We start from the raw sequence: 25,971 nt of genomic DNA on the forward strand, positions 1-25,971 counted from the left end.
TTTTTGACACTCGTTGCTTTGACCCTAATTTACTCCCTTATTTGACAAGTTACGTCAAAATGTCATAGAAAACAAAAGATAGAGCAGACTTCAAGCTTTCCAAAAATATCCCCACAAGAGTTGATTGATCACACCGTTTGGCCGCTAGAGGGCGTCAAAGTTCCTTCACCATAAAATCACATATTTTTTGTCACTCGTTGTTTTGACCCTAATTTACTCCCTTATTTGACAAGATACGTCAAAATGTCATAGAAAACAAAAGATAGAGCAGACTTCAAGCTTTCCAAAAATATCCCCCCAAGAGTTGATTGATCGCACCTTTTGGCCGCTAGAGGGCGTCAAAGTTCCTTCACCATAAAATCGCATATTTTTTAACACTCGTTGCTTTGACCCTAATTTACTCCCTTACTTGACAAGATACGTCAAAATGTCATAGAAAACAAAAGATAGAGCAGACTTCAAGCTTTCCAAAAATATCTCCCCAAGAGTTGATTGATCGCACCTTTTGGCCGCTAGAGGGCGTCAAAGTTTCTTCACCATAAAATCGCATATTTTTTAACACTCGTTGCTTTGACCCTAATTTACTCCCTTACTTGACAAGATACGTCAAAATGTCATAGAAAACAAAAGATAGAGCAGATTTCAAGCTTTCCAAAAATATCCCCACAAGAGTTGATTGATCACACCGTTTGGCCGCTAGAGGGCGTCAAAGTTCCTTCACCATAAAATCACATATTTTTTGACACTCGTTGCTTTGACCCTAATTTACTCCCTTATTTGACAAGATACGTCAAAATGTCATAGAAAACAAAAGATAGAGCAGATTTCAAGCTTTCCAAAAATATCCCCACAAGAGTTGATTGATCACACCGTTTGGCCGCTAGAGGGCGTCAAAGTTCCTTCACCATAAAATCACATATTTTTTTACACTCGTTGCTTTGACCCTAATTTACTCCCTTATTTGACAAGTTACGTCAAAATGTCATAGAAAACAAAAGATAGAGCAGATTTCAAGCTTTCCAAAAGTGTCCCCCCATGAATTGATTGATCACACCGTTTGGCCGCTAGAGGGCGTCAAAGTTCCTTCACCATAAAATCACATATTTTTTGACACTCGTTGTTTTGACTTGATACGATTGCCCTAAAGGGCCGTTTAACAGTATTCTAGTGTATATTACAAACTTAACTCTGCTTTTCAGTTGGGTGTCTCTAATTCAAGTGAAACGGGAATTCTACGCGAGTATGGCGCACTGGCACGTGTCCTCGGCCGTTTTGCATAAAAATGCCGACAAAATGTCCGCAGCCACCAAAGAAATTCTACAGTTTCTGCACGTGCAAACTGACGCAACTCAAATGGACATACGCAATCCTAACGATGGTAACGAAAGAAGATTGTTAGGTGTGTACTTAGTTTGTCTAGAAAATTCGACCACAAATTCAGTTTGTATGTTAGGAGCTTCATTTTTTTACACAATATTGCCCAAAGTGTTTAGAATATTGTGTAAAATTTCCATAAATGTCCTTTTCCAAATATGGAAGTTACAGGGTGTTTAACAAGTGACTACACTAAATCAAAATTTTAAAACTCTCTCCGTTAAGTTGTGGAGCACTGAAACTTTGAAAATTCACCATAAATTCAGTTTGTAGGTTAGAAGCTTCATTTTTTTACACAATATTGCACAAAGTGCTCTAAAATATCAGAGTGTTAAGCTGAGAAACAGAACTGGCAATACTACACATTTTTATTTAGAATTGAGAATATACTTACTGCAGAGTGAGGGCAGAAGACCTTGTTTTGGGCTAATTGGATTTTTTGTCTTGTCTTTCTGCAGGAATGGCCCCACAAGAGCTAATAACATATGGAACAGTTCTGGAGTCATACGCGTATATTTGTAAAACTGCTCTGTATCATGTTTTTCTGCAAACTGAACTATCTTTTCAAAAACACTATGTTCATTGCGTTTTCTATTCATAGGTTGCGTTTTAAACCTCCGTATTATATTTCCGTAAACACTTCCACTGTTTTTATTGCACTAAATGACCAAAAAATCACAAATACAAAATCAACAACAAACCACAATTCTTGAACAATCCAAATCCACCATTCATAAACAAAACAATAACACAATACAATGACGGACGGCGGATGTCAAATACAATGACGGACGGCGGATGTCAAAATGTGACATTACAAAATTTTGCGCACGCGTACAGCTTTTTTCGCATAAGAATTGCATAGAAAGTTAAAAATTATGAACTTTCTATGCGGTATTGTGCAAGTGTTGTGCGCTGTCTATGTTATGCATTAAGTTATGCATTGTGCGCTGTATAAAATATAAATGTTGTTAAGTAAGTCTTAATTACTTTTGAATATAATTTTTAGGAAGAGCACACTTAAGGGAGGCTCTGGTGATCCAAGAGGAATGTCAACGTTTGCACCGAATGTGCAGGGAACTAAAGGGCAAACACGCGTTAGCTTCAGTTTTGAGACAGGCCCATAAAAAAGCCCTACAAGCCTACACTTCGACGGATACAGAGGATGATTTCAGCGATATGATTGATCCGCCCAGAGTACAACGTAACTAGTACACAAAAAATCGTATCAAATTGAAATGACGTCACGCCGTTTTGTTTCTATACAGCCGCCACGAAATTTCAATTGTCGTTAACGGCGCCGGACTTTGCCCAATTCCGAGTAAGCGATTTATTCAGAGGTTTGGGCCCCATCGCGATTTTTTCGGCGAAACGCCACTGGTCTGCGCCCCGATTGGTCCAGTTGCATCGCGGTCGAACTAGCGACGGTTTTGGGTTCTCTGTGCGCGGCGACGCCCCTGTAATTGTCGCCATTGTCGAACCCGGATCATTGGCGGAGGTACGGGATTTTTTTAATTTTTTTCCTAAATTAATTCGGTACTTTCAGTTTGGTGGCGTAAAAGAAGGCGATTTCATTGTGGGAATCGGGGACAAGGACGTCAAATGGGCTAGTCACGAAGAGTTGGTCACTCTCATCAAAAACGCCGGAGATTCCTTGAGTCTGAAACTGGTCACGCCAATGGATCGAAACTATCTAAAGGTTGGTTCCTATTAACTTTTTGAATCAACTCTATCCATGGGATTTTGACGTATCTGACAGCTGTCAGGACTATGTCGTAAATAGGGACAGAGAAACTGTACAAATTTGACAGTTAACGGCAATGTTTCCACTAATGTCGGCAAAAGTGTGTAAAGTTTAACGCATTTTGACAGTTGCGTTGCGTGTTTGACAGCTGTCGCGTGGCACCAAGACTTTCCTTAACCTGAAAATTGTCAAGTTTTGCCAAAAAATCGAGTTGGATAACTTTATCACTGTAATTCGTCAACAGTTGAAGTTGTAAAAGCTGAGCCAGGTCACGTGACGTTGATAATGCATTTTTTTAGCTTGCAACACTGTAATGACCAATTGATAGCTGTCAAAATCAGTCACGTGACTGAAAATGTAGCTTAAACTTTAAAAAATCAGTAAATTGAATTTGGTCAGTTGTAAAAGCTGAAATTGCAAAATACACGTTACGTGACGTGGATAATTCAATTCTGAGCTTGCAACACTGTAAAAGCACATTGGCGTCTGTCAAAATCAGTCACGTGACTTTTTGTGTTTCTGGCAGTTCGAATTTTGACACCACTTTTCTGCCTGACTTTACCTGATTTTGTAGTTTTTTTATGTCATTAGATAGGAAATTTAATGAGGATTCCAAAAATATGCTTAAAACAGTAATTTTCTCACTCCAACTGGGTTTTATAAGTGATTTTGTCACTGACTGTCTTTTCAAACTGTGTTTCTGACAATTCAAACTTTGACACCACTTTTCTCCCTGACTGTACTCAATTTTTTAGTGTTTATTATGTCATTAGATAGGAAATTTAATGAGGATTCCAAAAATGTGCTTAAAACAGTCATTTTTTCACTCCAAGTGGGTTTTATAGGCGATTTTATCCCTGAGTGTCCTTCCAAACTGTGTTTCTGACAGTTCAAACTTTAACACCACCTTTCTCCCTGACTGTACTAAAGTTTTTAATGTTTTTTATGTCATTAGATAGGAAATTTAATGAGGATTCCAAAAATGTGCTTAAAACAATCATTTTTTCACTCCAAGTGGGTTTTATAGGCGATTTTATCCCTGAGTGTCCTTCCAAACTGTGTTTCTGACAGTTCAAACTTTAACACCACCTTTCTCCCTGACTGTACTAAAGTTTTTAATGTTTTTTATGTCATTAGATAGGAAATTTAATGAGGATTCCAAAAATGTGCTTAAAACAGTCATTTTCTCACTCCAAGTAGGTTTTACATGCGATTTTGCCTTTGAGTGTCCTTTAAAATTGTGTTTCTGACAGTTCAAACTTTGACACCACCTTTCTCCCTGACTGTACTAAAGTTTTTAATGTTTTTTATGCCATTAGATAGAAAATTTAATGAGGATTCCAAAAATGTGCTTAAAACAGTCATTTTCTTACTCCAAGTGAGTTTTATAAGCGATTTTGTTCTTGAGTGTCCTTCCAAATTGTGTTTCTGGCATTTCAAACTTTTCTCCTTACCTTTACCTGATTTTGTAGTGTTTTTTATGTCATTAGATAGAAAAGTCAATGAGGATTCCAAAAATGTACTTAAAACAGTCATTTTCTCACTCCAAGTAGGTTTTACATGCGATTTTGCCTCTGAGTGTCCTTTAAACTTGTATTTCTGGCAGTTCAAATTTTGACACCGCTTTTCTCCCTGATTGTACTAAATTTTGTAATGTTTTTTATGTCATTAGATAGGAAATTTAATGAAGATTCCAAAAATGTGCTTAAAACAGTTATTTTCTCACTCCAAGTGAGTTTTATAAGCGATTTTGTCACTGAGTGTCCTTTCAAATTGGGTTTCTGGCAGTTCAAACTTTTCTCCTCGATTTTAACTGATTTTGTAGTGACAAAGTTGACAGTTATCCAGTTGATTTTTTTGACAGATTGTAGCGCAGAGTGTCCTCTACAAAATGTCAAACGACAAGTTTGTCTGAAAAACGTCAACTAACCGAGTTATTGACAGTTAATCGGTGACTAGACAAAATAGACAGTTGTTATTTTGACAGCTTGTAACTCCTTAATTTGACACTTGACAGGAAAATGTCACCGAAGCAAAAAGATAGTCCAGATCGAGAGCTTGTCAAAAATGTAATTACTCAAGTTGATTGGTTCAGTGGTTGGGCCGCTAGAGGGCGTCAAAGTTTTCTCTCTTTCCCCCTGAACTTTCCCTCCTTCCCCCCTCCTCCACGTGTCAGTGTATAATGCAATACTGTTACATCACGTGTCGCGCCTACTTTGATCCTCCCCTCCCCTCCAATCTCCTTTTGCCCCCTCTCCCTCTTTCTACCCCCTCCACCCCCTCCAAACAGCCCCCGCTCACTTTTTCGAACGTCAAGATCCACCAAAACCGCTTTGTCTCACTTTGACGCCCTCTAGCGGCCAAATGTAGCTTAAACTTTAAAAAATTAGTAAATTGAATTTATACAGTTGCAAATACTTGAATAGCAAGAGAAACACCATCATGTGACTTTGACGCAATTTGTGCGCTTGCAACACTGTAAAGGCAGAGAGAGTAGAGATGTACAGGGTGAAAGTTGCTTTCAACATTAAATGACCAGTGAAAATTCCATGGATAGGGTAGATCGTAAAAAATGGCGAACAAAACTGTAATGTGATTATCCATAGTCGTCCAAATCCAGTCAGTCAAAGGGTTCCGTGTCGACCCACAGTAGTTCCAGTGGCGTATCGAGCGGCATGTCCAGCCCGTCCGGTTCGATGGCCCAACACAACAACAGCAAACGATTGATGAATTGGAACCCGTTCAAACGGAACCATTCGACTAGCCGCGAGGGCAAAGATTTTCTCGAAAACGTTATACTTCGATAGTTTCGTAGATCTAGACGTCCGGTGATTCGACAATTGGTTAAGTTACGATTTTAAATTTAAAACGCATTCAATTTACTGGCCCCAGCGAAAATTTCAGGCCCGTAACTGCCCAATTACCCAACTTATACACAAAATTGTGTTTCATGTCAGTTGAGTGTGTTTTCTGGTAATTTCAGTTTGGTTTTCCAAGTTTAACAAAAACCAGGATTTTTTCTGAAAACTTTCCAGTACAGCCCTGGTTTTTAGGTTCAATTTACTAACTCCAGCGAAAATTGCAGGTCCGTAACTGCCCAATTACCCAACTTATGCACAAAATTGTGTTTAATGTCAGTTGAGTGTGTTTTTTGGTAATTTCAGTTTGGTTTTCCAAGTTTAACAAAAACCAGGATTTTTTCTGAAAAATTTCCAGTACAGCCCTGGTTTTTAGGTTCAATTTACTGGCCCCAGCGAAAATTGCAGGCCCGTAACTGCCCAATTACCCAACTTATACACAAAATTATGTTTCATGTCAATTGAGTGTGTTTTCTGGTAATTTCAGTTTGGTTTTCCAAGTTTAACAAAAACCAGGATTTTTTCTGAAAACTTTCCAGTACAGCCCTGGTTTTTAGGTTCAATTTACTAACTCCAATAAAAATGTCAGGTCCGTAACTGCCCAATTACCCAACTTGTACAAAATTGTGTTTTATGTCAGTTGAGTGTGTTTGCAGTTTGGTTATCTCAGTTTAATTGAAATCAGAATTGTTTCTAAAAATTTTCCAGTACGGTCCTGCTTTTTACATTCAATTACCCGGCTCCAGTGAAAAATCAGGTCCGCCCAATTACCCAAATACTTAAATAACGAGCCAAATGGTGTTTCACGTCAATTGAGTGTGTTTTAAAAATGCCAAGTTACGTCATCGTGACGTCACATTCGCTCTGCTTGCGGCCCATGTATAGTTTTGTTTACTGCAGTACCTTAAGATGATTATGTATATAAATAAATATTTATTATCCTGTTTTTTTTACATTTTTCATTTTAGTAGTTATTTGCCGAAATTTTAGTTATTTATTGTATTGCAAATAAGCGTATGTATTAAATATTGTTGTGTACAGTTAATGCAATTAAAATTTTATTGAAGTATATGAGTTTTCCTTATTTACTTCCTAATACTGGCGCATTCACCAAATTAAAATTTTATTGAAGTGTATAATTCGTTTATTTATTTCCTAATACTTGGCGCATTCACCAATTGTCAAGAAACCAAAATTGTCCTCAATTTTTTTATAAAATCTCTCACTAAGATCCTTTAGTGGATAAGTTACATTCTTATGGCCGGTCACTTAATTGTCCCTACTATGTAATTTACAAAAAGTGCACTCTTTCAAGTTGTCTTTATTTTGAAATGGCCGTAGCACCGTTATTTAAACTCCAATCAGTTTCGTTCGTCCGCCATTCGAAAGAGCATAAAAATTACTATAAATCAGCGTAAAATACGATTTTCTATCTCTTAACGTTATCGAGATATTCCAAATCAAATCAATCTAATTGAAACGATTAAGTAAAATATCGGCAAAACACAACTTTATTAATCATTGAAAGTTGAACCAATAAAAATGTTTACAGGTCAGGATCGATTAGGGTTGGACACATGCGCCCTCTGCGGTCGGAGCGGTAAATAATAATATTGTAACCATGACGATTTCATCCCCCACCAATGGCAACAATTAATTATTCAGCGTTTTTCCGCGTAGCGCTTTCAGTTTTCGTGTAATCGCCCACCGTGGGAAATGCGGGAAAACGAGTCGCTTTAGAAAACACGAGGGAAAACTCGTCGGTTTTTCCCTCATGAGTAATTCGATACCGTCGCCGCGGCATCCGCGATTTTGTTTGCATCCTTGCGATTTGAGAGCTTTACTCAACTACACTTAACTCGCGCTGACTTGTGGAATATGGGAATCTGTTTAGATACAGGTATAGTTTTTTGACTTAAACGCCATTGCATAGAACACGAAAAATCCTACAAAATTAGTCAAACCACGTCCTTCTAGCTATTCGCGTTACTGAGATATTTAAATTTAAAAAAAAAACTCATGAATGGGGCAAGCATAACATTGAATAGCTTCCTTTGATTTATAGTTTTCTGTAATACCGGGAATAATGACTTTCTCTTTTATTGTAAGGGTTTAATTGAAATTTAATTATGTTTTTTTTTTGTTAGAACACAGCGATGGTTCTCAAGCATTCGAAGAAGGAACGGAAAGTTGGGCGCAAAACTCGCCCCATCAATCCCGGAACGCGGTCACGCCCTCTGCCGGTAAATTTCGGATGCACAACGACGCCCAAGTGCAATTCGAATCCCCTAAAGTTCCCGTCATATTTGTACTTGGTAAGTGTGACTTGACAGGTGACAGCTGACGTCCAGCTGTCACATTAGTTTGCCAAACCGATCAATCGGTATCAATCAATAATTTCAAAGCATTCTTTTAAAATTTCCGTACAATTAGCCAGGTTAATGTGTTTAGGGGGACCTGGTAGCGGTAAGGTGACCCATTGCGACAATTTGGTGCAGGAAAAAAAGGAAATAGTGCACATCAACATGTCCGATCTGCTTCAACAGTACGCCATTGGAAACGGTGAGTTTTTCTTATGCAAAAAAAATTACTAACGGCGTTTTCGATTGAAACAGTGTGACAATACACAGGTTTTGCACTAAACATGTCAATCGAAAACGCCATAAATATTGGGCTGACGTCACAACTGTGTATAGGTAGGTCCTGGAGGACAAACAAAAGTGACGTCATATCAATAAGTTTTTTGTTAATTATTTTTGCTGTGATATTATAATATTTGTTCGGTTTTTACGCATTCTAGACGGCTACACGAGCCTAATCAATATAGGTAGCAGATTTCAAGGTAAATTGGTGTGATTTATTGGCACGTGTGAACTACCCCGTGCACCGAAAACGCATAAAACGAATTTATTAACACTGTATACAGATTAATGAGGGGAAAATTCTAGACACTTTGGGCTATATTGTGTAAAAAAAGTTTCTAACGTAAAAACTGAATTTGTGGTGAATTTTTAAAGTTTATTCCACGGTGGATCTGGCAACACCGACACCAGTGCTTTAGCATCGGCTACGCTGCGCGCAATTGACAAATGACGTATGACAAATTAAAAAGTGACGTACGAGATGACAGAGACAAGTTTAACCTAACAATTTTTGTTATTTTGTTGTTTTTTATGTTATGATTTTAAATCAAGTGTTAAAGCTTAATAAATGCGCATTAAATTAACTATACATTATATTGAAGCCGTGAACAAGTTTTAGGGAGTTTTTTTAGGACCTTGACAGAGTAATCGATTAAGGCAGGACCGTAATAGCCCGTTTGCACAAGAGTTGTGTTTTTTTAAAGATATCCCGGACTACGGCCAATTGTCGAGCAGGACCGTAACGGAGGTGTTGATGGTGGAAATGAAAATGGCGCCCAACGCCAAAACTTACCTGATTTCCGGCTATCCCCGTAACATGCGAGACGTGGTCGAATATTCGGAAAAGGTGAGCAGAGTGGGTCACGTGATTGTTTGGGTGTACCATGGTTCTTGCAGATTCAAATGATTAACGGCGTAATTCTGATATCGTGGCGACAAAAGGTGCTGGAACGACAAATCGATTACGGTGCCAAATTGGGACAAGTCGTTCTGTCCCTCGCTAAAATGGAACTGAATAATTTTTATAAAAACGTCGTTCCCGTAGCCGAATACTTTGCGCAGAGTAAAATGTTAATTAGGGTGAGTGATTCGCATTTTAAGTGTGCAAAACCGTGTGTGGTTATTACCGGAAAAATTACTAACCTAACCTAAGAATTGGCTTGTAGATTCACGGGGAACGACCGCCTGCCGACGTGTACAAGGACTTTAGGGCGGCCTTTTTCCAGATTCTCAGCAGCCAAGACAACCCTCCGGAATTTGATAAGGGGGCTGGGGCAACGTTGCCAATTGTCATTGTAAGAGCTTACTTTCTGTCATTTGTCATTCGTGACGTTGCCAAATTTCCAGCCAGCCAACGGTAATCGGCCGGGCACTCAAATTGTCTCGGTGGGGACTAATCACGTGGTTGCCTTGAAACCACCTGCTTATCCGCCAGTTTTGTGGGTGATCGGAGGACCTGGGAGTAATAAAGCTGCCCTGTGCGGTAACACCACCAAGGACACTAAATGGACCCATATTAGTTTAGGGAAATTACTGAGGTAAGACCACACTTGATAAGTGACAGATGTCAGTTGACGTCCAGCAAATTGTGACGTATAATCTCAGATTTTTAACTGTTATTTTTGAAAATTCTGTATTTCGGTTATTTTTGTCTGAAACTGACGTAAACCCAGTCAGTCAAGTGTAAGAAGGCATTCTAAACATTTTTGGTATCTTGCAAAATTTCCCTAACTCTAATCGTTTCCGAGATATTCCAGATTTTTGACTTTTATTTTCGAAAATTTACAACAAATGTTCAAAATTCTGTATTTCGGTTATTTTTGAAGTTTCAACGACCGTAAAAAACACAAAATGTTCCTCTTGAGCTGCTCTTTCACCTCCCGTAAATTACCACACGATTAAATATATACAGGGTGTCCAAAAAAAAACACAAATTTGAAAATACCGCTCTGCCAGAATCAACCGCGTTTACACCGTTCAAAGTGTCTCAAACTGACGTAAACCCAGTCAGTCAAGTGTAAGAAGGCATTCTAAACATTTTTGGTATCTTGCAAAATTTCCCTAACTCTAATCGTTTCCGAGATATTCCAGATTTTTGATTCTTATTTTTGAAAATTTAGTAAACATTTTTAAAACTCTGTATTTCGGTTATTTTTGGGTTTTCAACAAACATTAAAAACTCAAAATAATTGATTTGAACTGCTCTTTATTTTTCGTCTCTTGCAAAATTTCCGTAACTCTAACCGTTTCCGAGATATTCGGAAAAAAACAAAAAAACATTTGTTGCACCCTAAAAGAACGTCCAGTTGCACTACAACACTATAATAAAGCCGAAGAGTGCTTTTTTGCTCTGGTTGCACCACAACAGCACTAAAGACTGTTAAAAACAGTGTTTTGGACACAAAAAACGTTGGTTGCACCACAAAAGTAGGAACTTTGAATAAAAATTCATAATTTAAATATTAAAACTAATTAATTAAATCTTTTATGGTAAGTAGCTACAGGTCTGTACTATTTGTAAAAAAAAATTATTCTAATCGGCTGAAGGACAGGGCCGGAATTACCAAAAATGTCACTTGATGTCACCAAAACCAGTTTGGTGCATCCTGTCACTTTTTGGCTTGTAACTCCTTAATGAGTCCCTTAAGGGCAAAAACCCATTAATATAATCTTGTAGAAAATTAAATTTCCTACAATTTTCTTTATTTACACTTTTTTTGTATCTGCTTAAATAACGGAGTTACACTCAGTCGAAACGGAGTTAGTTTTGAAAAAACCAGTTTGGTGCACCGTGTCACTTTTTGGCTTGTAACTCCTTAATGAGTCCCTTAAGGGCAAAAACCCATTAATACAATCTTGTAGAGAATGAAATTTCCTACAATTTTAGGGCTGCCGCTGACGTGGCGGATCCCCAACGACACGAAATCACCGAAATCAGAGAGTGCATCACTAATGGGGAGCTGGTGCCCTTCGCCATAGTCATGAAATACGTGGAGGATCAAATGGAGCGCAATATCGAGGCCAAGGGCATCATTTTGGATGGATTTCCCAGAAACATGGATCAGGCCCACGAATTCGAATCCAAGGTAAGTCAAATTTGATATTTTTCACTCAAATTCACGTTTTTCTTTTTACTAAAGTAGATTTTTAGGTTAATTGGTTTGTCCTCGACAATTTTCTAAATAACAAATCGGTTTTTTCCCTCGCTTTGGGGGGGTGGTTAATATAAATTCATCTCATGCGCAATTATGGTCATTACGTAGTCTCAGGGTTCCCCCCATTTTTTGCCCGACCTTCCGGGGCCCCCCCCAGTTCGTGTAATTATCGTATCAATAATGGAAAACTGTGCAAGTTTGTATGTATCGTACGAATTAATTTTTATCTGGGATTTTCACCAGATGGTGGCCATCTTCGCGTTCAGAATGTTCTATTTTGGAAAAGTTTTTAAATATTTACGTAATAACATGTTTTTTGGGGGTCAATTTAGTGTTTTCGGTAGTTGAATTATTAAACCTCAAGTTGGCCTTAGGGATTGTTAGGGTCCGGATTAAAAAGCACAAAACTTTCAGAAAAGCATTTTTTAAATGTTTTTTGAGTTTTAGAAATATTTTGAAGCGTTTTTCAACATTTTTTTATGGCTTCGACTGTCAGAAAACTGTCAAAATTACTCTCAGAAGCCTTAAAACTATCAAATGACATCAGGAAGTTGTTTCACCTATTCAGAACTGTCAAATTGTGTCAGAAAACTGCTTTACCTCCTCAAAACCGTCAAATTATGTTAGTAAACTTACAGTCAGGGAGAAAAGTGGTGTCAAAGTTTGAATTGCCAGAAACACAGTGTGAAAAGACAGTCACTGACAAAATCACCTATAAAACCCTCTTGGAGTGAGAAAATTACTGTTTTAAATAAATTTTTAAAATCCTTATTAAATTTCCTATTCAATGACGTGAAAAAAACACTAAAAAATTTGGTACAGTCAGGGAGAAAAGTGGTGTCAAAGTTGAACTACCAGAAACACAATGTGAAAAGACAGGCAGTGACAAAATCACCTATAAAACCCTCTTGGAGTGAGAAAATTACTGTTTTAAATAAATTTTTAAAATCCTTATTAAATTTCCTATTCAATGACGTGAAAAAAACACTAAAAAATTTGGTACAGTCAGGGAGAAAAGTGGTGTCAAAGTTGAACTACCAGAAACACAATGTGAAAAGACAGGCAGTGACAAAATCACCTATAAAACCCTGTTGGAGTGAGAAAATGACTGTTTTAACTACATTTTCGGAATCCTCATTAAATTTCCTTTCCAATAACGTGAAAAAACACTACAAAATTTGGTACAGTCAAGGAGAAAAGTGGTGTCAAAGTTTGAACTGTCAGAAACACAGTGTGAAAAGACAGTCACTGACAAAATCACCTATAAAACCCTCTTGGAGTGAGAAAATGACTGTTTTAACCACGTTTTTGGAATCCTCATTAAATTTCCTATCCACTAACGTGAAAAAACAATAAAAAATTTGGTACAGTCAAGGAGAAAAGTGGTGTCAAAGTTTGAATTGCCAGAAACACAGTGTGAAAAGCCAGTCAGTGACAAAATCACCTATAAAACCCTCTTGGAGTGAGAAAATGACTGTTTTAACCACATTTTTGGAATCCTCATTAAATTTCCTATTCAATAACGTGAAAAAACACTAAAAAATTTGGTACAGTCAGGGAGAAAAGTGGTGTCAAAGTTGAACTACCAGAAACACAATGTGAAAAGACAGTCACTGACAAAATCACCTATAAAACATACTTGGAGTGAGAAAATTACTATTTTAACCACATTTTTGGAATCCTCATTAAATTTCCTATCCAATAACGTGAAACAACACTAAAAAATTTGGTACAGTCAGGGAAAAAAGTGGTGTCAAAGTTGAATTACCAGAAACACAGTGTGAAAGGACAGTCAGGGACAAAATCACCTATAAAACCTTCTTGGAGTGAGAAAATGACTGTTTTAACCACATTTTTGGAATCCTCATTAAATTTCCTATTCAATAACGCGAAAAAATACTAGAAAATTTGGTACAGTCAAGGAGAAAAGTGGTCTCAAAGTTGAACTACCAGAAACACAATGTGAAAAGACAGTCACTGACAAAATCACCTATAAAACCCTTTTGGAGTGAAAAAATGACTGTTTTAACCACATTTTCGGAATCCTCATTAAATTTCCTATCCACTAACGTGAAAAAACAATAAAAAATTTGGTACAGTCAGGGAGAAAAGTGGTGTCAAAGTTGAATTACCAGAAACACAATGTGAAAGGACAGTCAGTGACAAAATCACCTATAAATCCCTCTTGGAGTGAGAAAATGACTGTTTTAACCACATTTTTGGAATCTTCGTTAAATTTCCTATCCAATAACGTGAAACAACACTAAAAAATTTGGTACAGTCAGGGAGAAAAGTGGTGTCAAAGTTTGAATTGCCAGAAACACAGTCTGAAAGGACAGTCAGGGATAAAATCACCCCTGAAACCTTCTTGGAGTGAGAAAATGACTGTTTTTAGCACATTTTTGGAATCCTCATTAAATTTCCTATCCAATAACGTGAAAAAACACTAAAAAATTTGGTACAGTCAAGGAGAAAAGTGGTGTCAAAGTTTGAATTGCCAGAAACACAGTGTGAAAGGACAGTCAGGGACAAAATCACCTATAAAACCTTCTTGGAGTGAGAAAATGACTGTTTTAACCACATTTTTGGAATCCTCATTAAATTTCCTATTCAATAACGTGAAAAGGCACTAGAAAATTTGGTACAGTCAGGGAGAAAAATGGTGTCAAATTTTGAATTGCCGGAAACACAGTGTGAAAGGACAGTCAGGGACAAAATCACCTATAAAACCTTCTTGGAGTGAGAAAATGATTGTTTTAACCACATTTTTGGAATCCTCATTAAATTTCCTATCCACTAACGTGAAAAAACAATAAAAAATTTGGTACAGTCAGGGAGAAAAATGGTGTCAAATTTTGAATTGCCGGAAACACAGTGTGAAAAGACAGTCAGTGACAAAATCACCTATAAAACCCTCTTGGAGTGAGAAAATGACTGTTTTAACCACATTTTTGGAATCCTCATTAAATTTCCTATCCACTAACGTGAAAAAACACTAGAAAATTTGGTACAGTCAGGGAGAAAAGTGGTGTCAAAATTTGAATTGCCGGAAACACAGTGTGAAAAGACAGTCAGTGACAAAATCACCTATAAAACTATCAAATGACATTAGGAATTTGTTTCACCTATTCAGAACTGTCAAATTGTGTCAGAAAACTGCTTTACCTCCTCAAATCCGTCAAATTATGTTAGTAAACTGCTTTCCGGATTAAAAACTGTTAAAATTACCTTTAGGATCGTTTCGACTTGTTACGGTTCAATTTCTTCACAGGCACTTGGCTAAAGCTCTGTATCTTCCAAGATTAATGAGGAAGATTTCTGAGAATTTTCTAGAATATTCTAGACACTGGGCTTTATTGTGCAAAAAAATTAAGCGTCTAACAGAAAAACTGAATTTATGGTGAATTTTTAAACTTGCGGAGCAATCACAACTTAAAACACCCATGAAGGTTGGTAGTTTTAAAACTTAAAAGGAGCATTTGGAAGGTTTTTGGGCAGTTTGAAGCTTCTGGAATGATTTAGAGGCATTTGGAAATTCTTAAACGGTTCTAGAATTTTTTGGAAGCTGTTAAACTGTTTTGATATCTTTTGGGAGCATCTAAACTAGTTGAAGAGCATTTAGAATCTGTTTGACTATTCTAAGAGCTTTTGGAAGCTTCTAGACTGTTTTTGAATGCTTTTGACAGTTTGAGAAGCATTTTGGACTTTCTGTAATGTTTTTAAACCTTCTTAGACTACTTTAGGAGCATTTGGAAAGTGTTTGAGCAGTTTAAAGAGCATTGAAGCTTCCAGGACTGCTTCTAAGGCATTTGAAAGCTTGTAGACGGTTCTAGAAGCTGTTAAACTGCTCTAGAAGCTTCCAGGCTGTTTTGTAAGCTTTTGCAACGCATTTTGGAGCTTCCTTAGTGTATTTCCAATACGTATTTTCAAACTAGATTCCTAGAAATCCGGACTCTAGTGATTATTAACAATTAATAATAAAAACACAGCAAACTGTTTGTAGTATTGGTTCTAGGTTAAGTAAATTTTTAATTATTTTCATTTTGCCGCAGTACAAACAAAAACCGACAATTATTCTGTTGGATTGTTCGAAATTGCAACTGGGGAAAGGTCAGTTGGACGACAGCGTCACGGCGTTTCGACGCCGTTTGGAAATCTTCAGGGAATCCACGTTGCCCATGCTGAAAACCATGGACAATATTGGGCGGCTGACAATTGTAGGTTAAGTCCCGGCCGTCCGGGAACATTTTGCGTAAATTGAATTACAATAAAACATCATCATTCAGGTAGATGGCGACACTGACACAGTCCCGGTGCAGGAAGACTTTAAAAACGTGGTGAAACAACATATCGAGTATATGCTGAATAATGTCCAGGAAGGTGAGACTGTGCCAGAAACGGTGCATCCACAGGCTAACGGTCACATTCCGAACCGCAACGGTCACATTCCGAACGGGCACCTGTCAAACGGTACGTGGTAACTCTGATTTAGCAAAAACTGGTTTGGTGCAACAAATTGTGGTCTGGAATTTGAACACCCTGTAAGTCAGTTATTTTTGGGAGTTCACGGGGGTTGAACCACTCAAATTAACCGTCTTGAGCTGCTCTTTCCCGTGGTGTAAAGTAAAAAATTTTATCTGAAAAATTGCGTACAGGGTGACCAAAAACAGACAATCACCATACTTTTCATGTACACCTTGTATACTGGAAGCAAAAACTGTCCTGAAAACTTACGGTGTTGGGTTAGGGAGTTGATTAGGAACATTTTTGGTCTCTCGCAGTTTTTTTGTAACTTTCACCGTTTTTGAGTTATTTAAGAAAAACTGGTTTGTTGCAACAAATTGTAGTCACACAATGTGAAAAGACAGTCACTGACAAAATCACCTATAAAACCCTCTTGGAGTGACAAAATTACTGTTTTAAGCACATTTTTGGAATCCTCATTAAATTTCCTATCCAATAACGTAAAAAAACACAAAAAAATTTGGTACAGTCAGAGAGGAAAGTGGTGTCAAAGTTTGAATTGCCAGAAACACAGTGTGAAAAGACAGTCAGTGACAAAATCACCTATGGACCCTTCTTGGAGTGAGAAAATGACTGTTTTAACCACATTTTTGGTATCCTCATTAAATTTCCTATCCAATGACATGAAAAAACACTAAAAATTTGGTACAATCAGGGAAAAAACTGGCGTCAAAATTTGAACTGTCAGAAACACAGTGTGAAAAGACAGTCACTGACAAAATCACCTATAAAACCCTCTTGGAGTGAGAAAATTACTGTTTTAACCACATTTTTGGAATCCTCATTAAATTTCCTATCCAATGACGTGAAAAAACACTAAAAAATTTGGTACAGTCAAGGAGAAAAGTGATGTCAAAGTTGAACTACCAGAAACACAGTGTGAAAAGACAGTCACTGACAAAATCACCTATAAAACCCTCTTGGACTAAGAAAATGACTGTTTTAGCCACATTTTTGGAACCCTCATTAAATTTCCTATCCAATGACGTCAAAAAAAACACTAAAAAATTTGGTACAGTCAGGGAGAAAAGTGGCGTCAAAATTTGTCAGAAACGCAGTGTGAAAAGACAGTCAGTGACAAAATCACCTATAAAACTCTCTTGGAGTGAGAAAATGACTGTTTTAACTACATTTTTGGAATCCTCATTAAATTTCCTATCCAATAACGTGAAAAAACACTACACATTTGGTACAGTCAGGAAAAAAACTGGCGTCAAAATTTGAACTGTCAGAAACACAGTGTGAAAAGACAGTCACTGACCAAATCACCTATAAAACCCTCTTGGAGTGACAAAATTACTGTTTTAACCACATTTTTGGAATCCTTATTAAATTTCCTATTCAATAATGTGAAAAAATACAACAAAATTTGGTACAGTCAGGGAGAAAAGTGGTGTCAAAGTTGAACTACCAGAAACACAGTGTGAAAAGACAGGCAGTGACAAAATCACCTATAAAACCCACTTGGAGTGCGAAAATGACTGTTTTAACCACATTTTTGGAATCCTCATTAAATTTCCTATCCAATAACGTGAAAAAATACCAGAAAATTTGGTACAGTCAGGGAGAAAAGTGGTGTCAAAGTTGAATTGCCAGAAACACAATGTGAAAAGACAGTCCTTGACAAAATCACCTATAAAACCCTGTTGAAGTGAGAAAATGACTGTTTTAACCACATTTTTGGAATCCTCATTAAATTTCCTATCCAATAACGTGAAAAAACACTAAAAAATTTGGTACAGTCAGGGAGAAAAGTGGTGTCAAAGTTTGAATTGCCAGAAACACAGTGTGAAAAAACAATTACTGACAAAATCACCTATGGACCCTTCTTGGAGTAAGAAAATGACTGTTTTAACCACATTTTTGGAATCCTCATTAAATTTCCTACCCAATGACGTGAAAAAACACCAAAAAATTTGGTACAGTCAGGGAGAAAAGTGGTGTTAAAGTTTGAATTACCAGAAACACAGTGTGAAAAGACAGTCAGTGACAAAATCAGCTATAAAACCCTCTTGGAGTGAGAAAATTACTGTTTTAAGTACATTTTTGAAATCCTTATTAAATTTCCTATTCACTAACGTGAAAAAAAAACTAGAAAATTTGGTACAGTCAGGGAGAAAACGGGCGTCAAAATTTGAACTGTCAGAAACACAGTGTGAAAAGACAGTCACTGACAAAATCACCTATGGACCCTTCTTGGAATGAGAAAATGACTGTTTTAAGCACATTTTTGGAATCCTCATTAAATTTCCTATCCACTAACGTGGAAAAAAACTAAAAAATTTGGTACAATCAGGGAGAAAAGTGGTGTCAAAGTTGAACTACCAGAAACAGTGTGAAAAGACAGTCAGTGACAAAATCACCTATAAAACCCTGTTGGAGTGCGAAAATGACTGTTTTAATCACATTTTTGGAATCCTCATTAAATTTCCTATCCACTAACGTGAAAAAACACTAAAAAATTTGGTACAGTCAGGGAGAAAACAAATTTTCCTAGTAAAGTTAAATATTTACTTTACCGGTAATTTGCCCGTCACTAATTTGAACACAAACAGGTCACACCGTTAACGGAGACGCCACCCTGCACGATTTGGAACCAATCACCACAATCAGTAATCACGTGACTAACGGTAATGTGACCAATGGCAATCTGAATCGTCCGGTGTTGGAAAATCACATTTGAAGCGTGTCGTTTCCATGATGTTGGCAATTCATTGGCTGTGAGTAGTGATGAGACACACACGTGACCTGGTGCATGTAACGAAGAAAAAAAGTGACTTTATAGCATATTATGGATAAGCAATAATTTTTATAGGAATGATGAGATTGTTGTTAATTGTTTAGGTGACATACTATAGTACAACTAATAATTGTTATTTTTGTATTGTACGGACAGTGGCTGTCAGAGCTGACAGGGTCCAAGTAGGCTTTGGCCCAAGTGATTATACACGGAAAATCAAACTAAATTGCAATGACGTCATACATTTCAACAAAAACAAAAAATGTTACGATTAAATTTCAGATTTACATATAATTCAATACTTTCGTGTGTGACGTCAGTGAACATAAGTTTGATTTTCTGTATACTTTTTTGGTATTTAATGCACGTTGAGTATAATAAAATTAGAAAAGTGCCTTAATAATAATTGTAAGGTTTTTATATAGAAAGTATATTAGGTTTAAGGATGAAAACAAATTTTTTAGGGTCCAAATTAATACTTTTTAGCAGTAATTTAGGTGTTTTTGGTGTACCTACAGTTTTAGACACTTAAATAATTTAATGTGTAAAAAAAACAACGTTTCTTGAATTATTACTGAAATTTTTGTATGGAAAACAAAATATTTTTATATCGCTTTACTTAAGTGAGTTTGCACGATTTCTTTTCGTCGTCTGGTGTCTTGTAGGTTAACTATTTTTACGTGTATTTGTTAATAATGTTATCACAATATAAATTTTTAAATTTACGTACGTTAAAGTTATAATTAACCTAAATTTACTCCCTTATTTGACAAGTTACGTCAAAATGTCATAGAAAACAAAAGATAGAGCAGACTTCAAGCTTTCCAAAAGTGTCCCCCCACGAGTTGATTGATCACACCGTTTGGCCGCTAGAGGGCGTCAAATTTCCTTTACCATAAAATAACATATTTTTTGACACCTACTGCTTTGACTCTAAATTAGTCCCTTATTTGACAAGTTACGCCAAAATGTCATAGAAAACAAAAGATAGAGCAGATTTCAAGCTTTCCAAAAGTGTCCCCCCACGAGTTGATTGATCACACCGTTTGGCCGCTAGAGGGCGTCAAATTTCCTTTACCATAAAATAACATATTTTTTGACACCTACTGCTTTGACTCTAAATTACTCCCTTATTTGACAAGTTACGTCAAAATGTCATAGAAAACAAAAGATAGAGCAGATTTCAAGCTTGCCAAAAGTGTCCCCCCACGAGTTGATTGATCACACCCTTTGGCCGCTAGAGGGCGTCAAAGCTCCTTCACCATAAAAGTCACATACTTTTTGACACACGTTGCTTTGACCCTAAATTACTCCCTTATTTGTCAAGTTACGTCAAAATGTCAAAGAAAACAAAAGATAGAGCAGATTTTAAGCTTTCCAAGTGTCCCCCCACGAGTTGATTGATAACACCGTTTGGCCGCTAGAGGGCGTCAAAGTTCCTTCACCATAAAATCGCATAGTTTTTGACACCTGCTGCTTTGACTCTAAATTACTCCCTTATTTGACAAGTTACGTCAAAATGTCATAGAAAACAAAAGATAGAGCAGACTTCAAGCTTTCGAAAAGTGTCCCCCCATGAGTTGATTGATCACACCGTTTGGCCGCTAGAGGGCGTCAAAGTTCCTTCACCATAAAATCGCATAGTTTTTGACACCTGCTGCTTTGACTCTAAATTACTCCCTTATTTGACAAGTTACGTCAAAATGTCATAGAAAACAAAAGATAGAGCAGACTTCAAGCTTTCCAAAAGTGTCCCCCCATGAGTTGATTGATCACACCGTTTGGCCGCTAGAGGGCGTCAAAATTCCTTCATTATAAAATCACATAGTTTTTGACACCTGCTGCTTTGACTCTAAATTACTCCCTTATTTGACAAGTTACGTCAAAATGTCATAGAAAACAAAAGATAGAGCAGACTTCAAGCTTTCCAAAAGTGTCCCCCCATGAGTTGATTGATAACATCGTTTGGCCGCTAGAGGGCGTCAAATTTCCTTCACCTAAAAATCACATACTTTTTGACACACGTTGCTTTGACTCTAAATTACTCCCTTATTTGACAAGTTACGTCAAAATGTCATTGAAAACAAAAGATAGAGCAGATTTCAAGCTTTCGAAAAGTGTCCCCCCACGAGTTGATTGATAACACCGTTTGGCCGCTAGAGGGCGTCAAATTTCCTTCACCATAAAATAACATAGTTTTTGACACCTGCTGCTTTAACTCTAAATTACTCCCTTATTTGACAAGTTACGTCAAAATGTCATAGAAAACAAAAGATAGAGCAGACTTCAAGCTTTCCAAAAGTGTCCCCCCATGAATTGATTGATCACACCGTTTGGTCGCTAGAGGGCGTCAAATCTTCTTCACTATAAAATCACATACTTTTTGACACACGTTGCTTTGTCCCTAAATTACTCCCCTATTTGACAAGTCACGTCAAAATGTCACAGAACACAAAAGATGGAGCAGATTTCAGGCTGTACGTGGCGTTTTTTCCAACGTCCAATCGATCAAAAGCAAAGAAAGTGGGAGAGAGAGAAAGCGAATAATAATCATACAAAATTGTCTCTAAATATCGATCTGGAACAGAGCTGAAGTGGGACCGAGTTTAGTCGAAACTGGGTCGCCCTACCGTTCGCAGGAGCGAATTTTTGAGGTTATGGCAGAAAATGGGGTACGTTTTTGCTTAAAAAATTACGAGAAAATCTGACGTCACACAAACGCAAACATGTTCCCGTGTAAACGACTATTTTTAGTCAGTTTGCGAAATGATCGCCCATTTTCATGAGTGTTACACTCGAATTTATTATTTACGTTTTACTGATTTTTGCGCAAATTATGGTAAGCGGCAAACATATTTTTCAATTTGACCAGAAAATGTGCAACTGTTGGCAACACTGTTGGCAGTTTCTGATTGGTGGTTTGTTTTTGCACCAATCACTGCTGTCAGCTGTCACTTTTAACTGTCAAATTGAGTGTACACTAAAGTGATGAATGAATGCAAGTGCAAATCAAAGGTAATTTTCTATTTATCAACTAAAATACAGAGAGACAGACAATTTTTGAGCCACTCTATAAGTACAATCGGTGACGACACATTTTTGAGGTTACGTAACATTAAATTTTCATTAAAATATCTCTCAGTTAACCTTGAATTTACCGCAAAAATTAAACTTGGCTCGATCTAATATTTCGTTATAGTTATTTTAATAGCAACTTAACTTTTGTGCGAGTGATCCACTGTTTCTGTTTCTGAAATGGTAAGCGTGCGTAAAGTGCCATTTTACCGCATTCTCCGTGTGTTTTTTCCCATTCTAATCGGTCAATTTGTATAGGCCCCACTGCCCGACATTAATGTGCCCATCATTTGGATTTTGGGCGGGCCCGGATCTGGTAAAGGCACCCAATGCGATCGCATCGTTGCCAAATATGGATTCACCCATTTGTCCTCCGGGGATCTACTCAGAAACGAAGTGAGTAAAGTACAGTTTGTTCACGGTAAGATTGCTGTGACGTCACGTTCAGATTGAAGTTTGAGTTATACAAATTTTGACGTTTCTGGAAAAGCTAAAAATTTGGCTTATTTCGTCTAAATAAAGGTTTTTAAGCATAAATATGCCCTTCTGGAGCAGAATAAAAAAAGGTTATATTACAATTACAAAGTGTCGCTTCAAAAGAGCGCAGCTCCCTTATTTGACTAGTTACCGCAAAAGTGTGTAGAAGGAAAGTTGTAGAGAATTTCACGCTCTACAAGATTGTTTCTAAGCAATTTTGCCCTAAAAAATGTTTAAAAGGAGTTACAGACCAAAAACCCACCTCACTTTACTAAAAAACTGTTTAAAGGCCGAACCGTTCCGTACTCCGCACGACCCTTTTTTTAAACCCTCATAACTCCCTTTCTACTGCTCGGATTTAAGTGAAATTTTCAGGGTAAATAGCTGCCAGCCTGTACTATAAGTGGAGAAAATTTCGTTCGGATACATATTGTAGGAGGGAAGTTGTGGACCAAAATTTGACTGAACTACGTTGCATGGGTTTGTGTAGGTTTAACCGGGTTATTTAAAGAGTTACAGCAAAAATGTATTGAAGGGAAGTTGTAGAGAATTTCACGCTCTACATGAATGATTCTAAGTAATTTTACCCTAAAAAATTTTTAAAATGAGTTACAGGCCAAAAAGTGTCTTTCAAACACTCAAGTGCTTCAGAACTCCAAAGTGTCATTTCAAAAGAGCGCAACTCCCTTACTTGACTAGTTACAGCAAAAGTGTTTAGAAGGAAAGTTGTAGAGAATTTCATTCTCTACAAGATTGCTTCCAAGCGATTTTGCCCTAAAAAATTGCTAAAAGGAGTTACAGACCAAAAACCCACTTCTGTTTACTAAAAAACCATACGTTACACACTAGGAAGCTTCTAGAATAGTCTAGAAGCTTCTGCGTTTGTTGTAAGTGATTATTTTTGAATTTTCTTGTTAATTTGCGGGTTTCTAGCGTGGAATTTGACACTTTTCCGGGAAAACCACTAGTAAACTAGACTGATTTACTGTTTAAGGGATTAACCGTGAAAATACCGCTCTGCCAGAATTGACCGCGTTTACACCGTTCGAAGTGTCTGAAACTGACGTAAACCCAATCAGTCAAGTGTAAAAAGGCATTCTAAACATTTTTGGTATCTTGCAAAATTTCCCTAACTCTAATCGTTTCCGAGATATTCCAGATTTTTGACTTTTATTTTCGAAAATTTACAACAAAATTTCAAAATTCTGTATTTCGGTTATTTTTGAAGTTTCAACGTCCGTAAAAAACACAAAATGTTCCACTTGAGCTGCTCTTTCACCTTCCTTGAATTACAACACGATTAAATATATACAAAGTGTCCAAAAAAAAACACAAATTTGAAAATACCGCTCTGCCAGAATTGACCGCGTTTACACCGTTCGAAGCGTCTGAAACTGACGTAAACCCAATCAGTCAAGTGTAAGAAGGCATTCTAAACATTTTTGGTATCTTGCAAAATTTCCCTAACTCTAATCGTTTCCGAGATATTCCAGATTTTCGACTTTTATTTTTGAAAATTTAGTAAAAACTTTCAAAATTCTGTATTTCGGTTATTTTCGGGTTTTCAACAAACATTAAAAACTCAAAATAATTGTTTTAAACTGCTCTTTATTTTTCGTTTCTTGCAAAATTTCCGTAACTCTAACCGTTTCCGAGATATTCGAAAAAAAACAAAAAAACATTTGTTGCACCCTAAAAGAACGTCCAGTTGCACTACAACACTATAATAAGGTCGAAAAGTGTCTTTTTGCTCTGGTTGCACCACAACAGCACTAAAGACTGTTAAAAACAGTGTTTTGGACACAAAAAACGTTGGTTGCACCACAAAAGTAGGAACTTCCCTATTGCATCAGTGTTGAATAAAAATTTATAATTTAAATATTAAAACTAATTAATTAAATATTTTATCGTAAGTAGCTACAGGTCTGTACTATTTGTAAAAAAAAAATCATTCTAATCGGCTGAAGGACAGGCCCGGAATTACCAAAAATGTCACTTGATGACTTAACTAAGTTTAAAAGAGCGTAGTTCCGTTATTTGACTAGTTACGGCAAAAGTGTGTAGAAGGAAAGTTGTAGAGAATTTAACGCTCTACAAGATTGATTCCATGCAAATTTAGCCTAAAAAATGTTTAAAACGAGTTACAAGCCAAAAACCTCTCTTAACTCATTGTAAACTAAAAGACTTTCAGGTAAAAAGTGGTTCGCCAAGAGGTCAAGAATTGACCGCCATCATGGAAAGGGGGGAGTTGGTACCTCTCGAGGTGGTTTTGGACCTACTGCGGGAGGCCATTTTAAGCGCCCTCCCCACCACCAAAGGCTACTTGATCGACGGGTACCCACGGGAAAGGGAGCAGGGCGTTTTGTTCGAGAAAACCATCGCCCCCGTCGATTTGGTCGTTTTCTATGACGCGTCCGAGAGCACGCTGGTGGACAGGTTGGTCACGTGACATCAACTGTCAACTGTCATTTACATGTCACTCTGTCAAAATTGACTGTCGTTTCCAGGTTGTTGGGCAGGGCGAAAACGTCAGGTCGCGCAGACGACAACGAGGATACCATCAAGAAACGTTTGACCACGTTTAATACCTTCAATGATCAGGTGGTTCAACAATACACCGACAAGTTAAAAAAGGTAAAATTGCGTTTACACCGTTCGGTTTAAATTTTTTTTTTTTTTTTTTTTTTTTTTTTTTTTAAATTTTTTTCGGAAATTTCCAGATTAATGCGGAACGATCAACGGAGGAAATTTTCGAGGAAACCTCAAAGTATATTGACGAACTTTTAAGCAAATTTCCCAGGAAATGAGAAAACGCTTAGGAAAATTAGCAATACACAGTACAATAAGTAATTTATTTGTAATACAGGGTGTCCCTGAAAGGTCTTTACAACGTCAAAATAAAGCGATTTAGCCATGTTTGCCTTAATCCAAAAGTTGATAATTACAGAGAGTTACTTGGAACGAGAAAAACGCCATAACTCACATTCTAAACGTCTGATTGAAGTGATTTTTGCACGAGATGGTAGCTTAGACCTTACTCATTATACAGTAAAAAAATCACCACCATCAGACTTAATCCAGGGCCGTAGCAGCCCAAGAAACCCGAGAAATAGAAAAAACGTGAAATTTATTGCCCTGAAACGGCAAAAACGTCATAACTCACATTCTAAACGTCTGATTGAAGTGATTTTTGCACCAGCTGGTAGCTTAGACTGTACTCATTTTACAGTAAAAAAAAATCACCACCATCAGACTTAATCCAGGGGCGTAGCAGCCCAAGAAACCCAAGAAAACAGCAAAAACGTGAAATTTATTGTCTTGGAACGGCAAAAACGTCATAACTCACATTCTAAACGTCCGATTAAAGTGATTTTTGCACGAG

The 25,971-nt window shown here is 37.2% G+C and overlaps 4 protein-coding genes across 11 annotated transcripts in view; 3 read left to right on the plus strand and 1 right to left on the minus strand.

The window, feature by feature from the left end:
* Positions 1 to 1,907, minus strand: part of LOC145737823 (uncharacterized) — a 61,098-nt gene extending 59,191 nt beyond the window's left edge. The window contains exon 1 of the mRNA XM_081992665.1: positions 1,769 to 1,907. The gene's annotated coding sequence lies outside the window, so the exon portion shown is untranslated. The remainder of the gene's footprint in view (positions 1 to 1,768) is intronic.
* LOC145737820 (rhophilin-1-like) overlaps positions 1 to 7,047 on the plus strand; it is a 46,657-nt gene extending 39,610 nt beyond the window's left edge. For all 5 annotated transcript variants that reach the window (XM_081992654.1, XM_081992655.1, XM_081992656.1 and 2 more), the window contains exons 8-12: positions 1,200 to 1,399; positions 2,384 to 2,578; positions 2,643 to 2,872; positions 2,921 to 3,073; positions 5,725 to 7,047. In XM_081992654.1, the coding sequence (XP_081848780.1) occupies positions 1,200 to 1,399; positions 2,384 to 2,578; positions 2,643 to 2,872; positions 2,921 to 3,073; positions 5,725 to 5,925 (979 nt within the window). In that variant the 3' untranslated portion in view covers positions 5,926 to 7,047. The remainder of the gene's footprint in view (positions 1 to 1,199; positions 1,400 to 2,383; positions 2,579 to 2,642; positions 2,873 to 2,920; positions 3,074 to 5,724) is intronic.
* Positions 7,048 to 7,660: 613 nt separating this feature from the next.
* LOC145737522 (adenylate kinase isoenzyme 5-like) lies at positions 7,661 to 19,762 on the plus strand. Its single transcript, XM_081992225.1, is given in 12 exon segments — positions 7,661 to 7,876; positions 8,124 to 8,291; positions 8,428 to 8,538; positions 8,777 to 8,818; positions 9,323 to 9,465; positions 9,516 to 9,698; positions 9,785 to 9,915; positions 9,917 to 10,156; positions 11,506 to 11,704; positions 15,826 to 15,990; positions 16,060 to 16,243; positions 18,853 to 19,762. Coding segments are annotated over 12 exon segments (1,716 nt in total). The 5' UTR covers positions 7,661 to 7,854; the 3' UTR covers positions 18,981 to 19,762.
* A 1,917-nt stretch (positions 19,763 to 21,679) lies between these two features.
* Positions 21,680 to 25,505, plus strand: LOC145737717 (adenylate kinase isoenzyme 1-like). 4 transcript variants are annotated; one of them, XM_081992536.1, is made up of 5 exons: positions 21,680 to 21,709; positions 22,371 to 22,508; positions 24,781 to 25,025; positions 25,097 to 25,223; positions 25,310 to 25,505. In XM_081992536.1, exons 1-5 carry the CDS (start codon positions 21,695 to 21,697, stop codon positions 25,394 to 25,396), a joined length of 612 nt encoding a protein of 203 aa, XP_081848662.1. In that variant the 5' UTR covers positions 21,680 to 21,694; the 3' UTR covers positions 25,397 to 25,505. The 4 variants fall into 4 exon arrangements, with proteins under 4 accessions (XP_081848662.1, XP_081848660.1, XP_081848661.1 ...); XM_081992534.1 differs by lacking the exon at positions 21,680 to 21,709 and adding an exon at positions 21,776 to 21,876; XM_081992535.1 differs by lacking the exon at positions 21,680 to 21,709 and adding an exon at positions 21,923 to 22,052.
* Positions 25,506 to 25,971: the final 466 nt, after the last annotated feature.

This window comes from Ips typographus, linkage group LG14 (genome assembly GCF_016097725.1).
Source record: "Ips typographus isolate SLU linkage group LG14, UJ_Ityp_2.0, whole genome shotgun sequence".
NCBI classification, from domain to species: domain Eukaryota; kingdom Metazoa; phylum Arthropoda; class Insecta; order Coleoptera; family Curculionidae; genus Ips; species Ips typographus.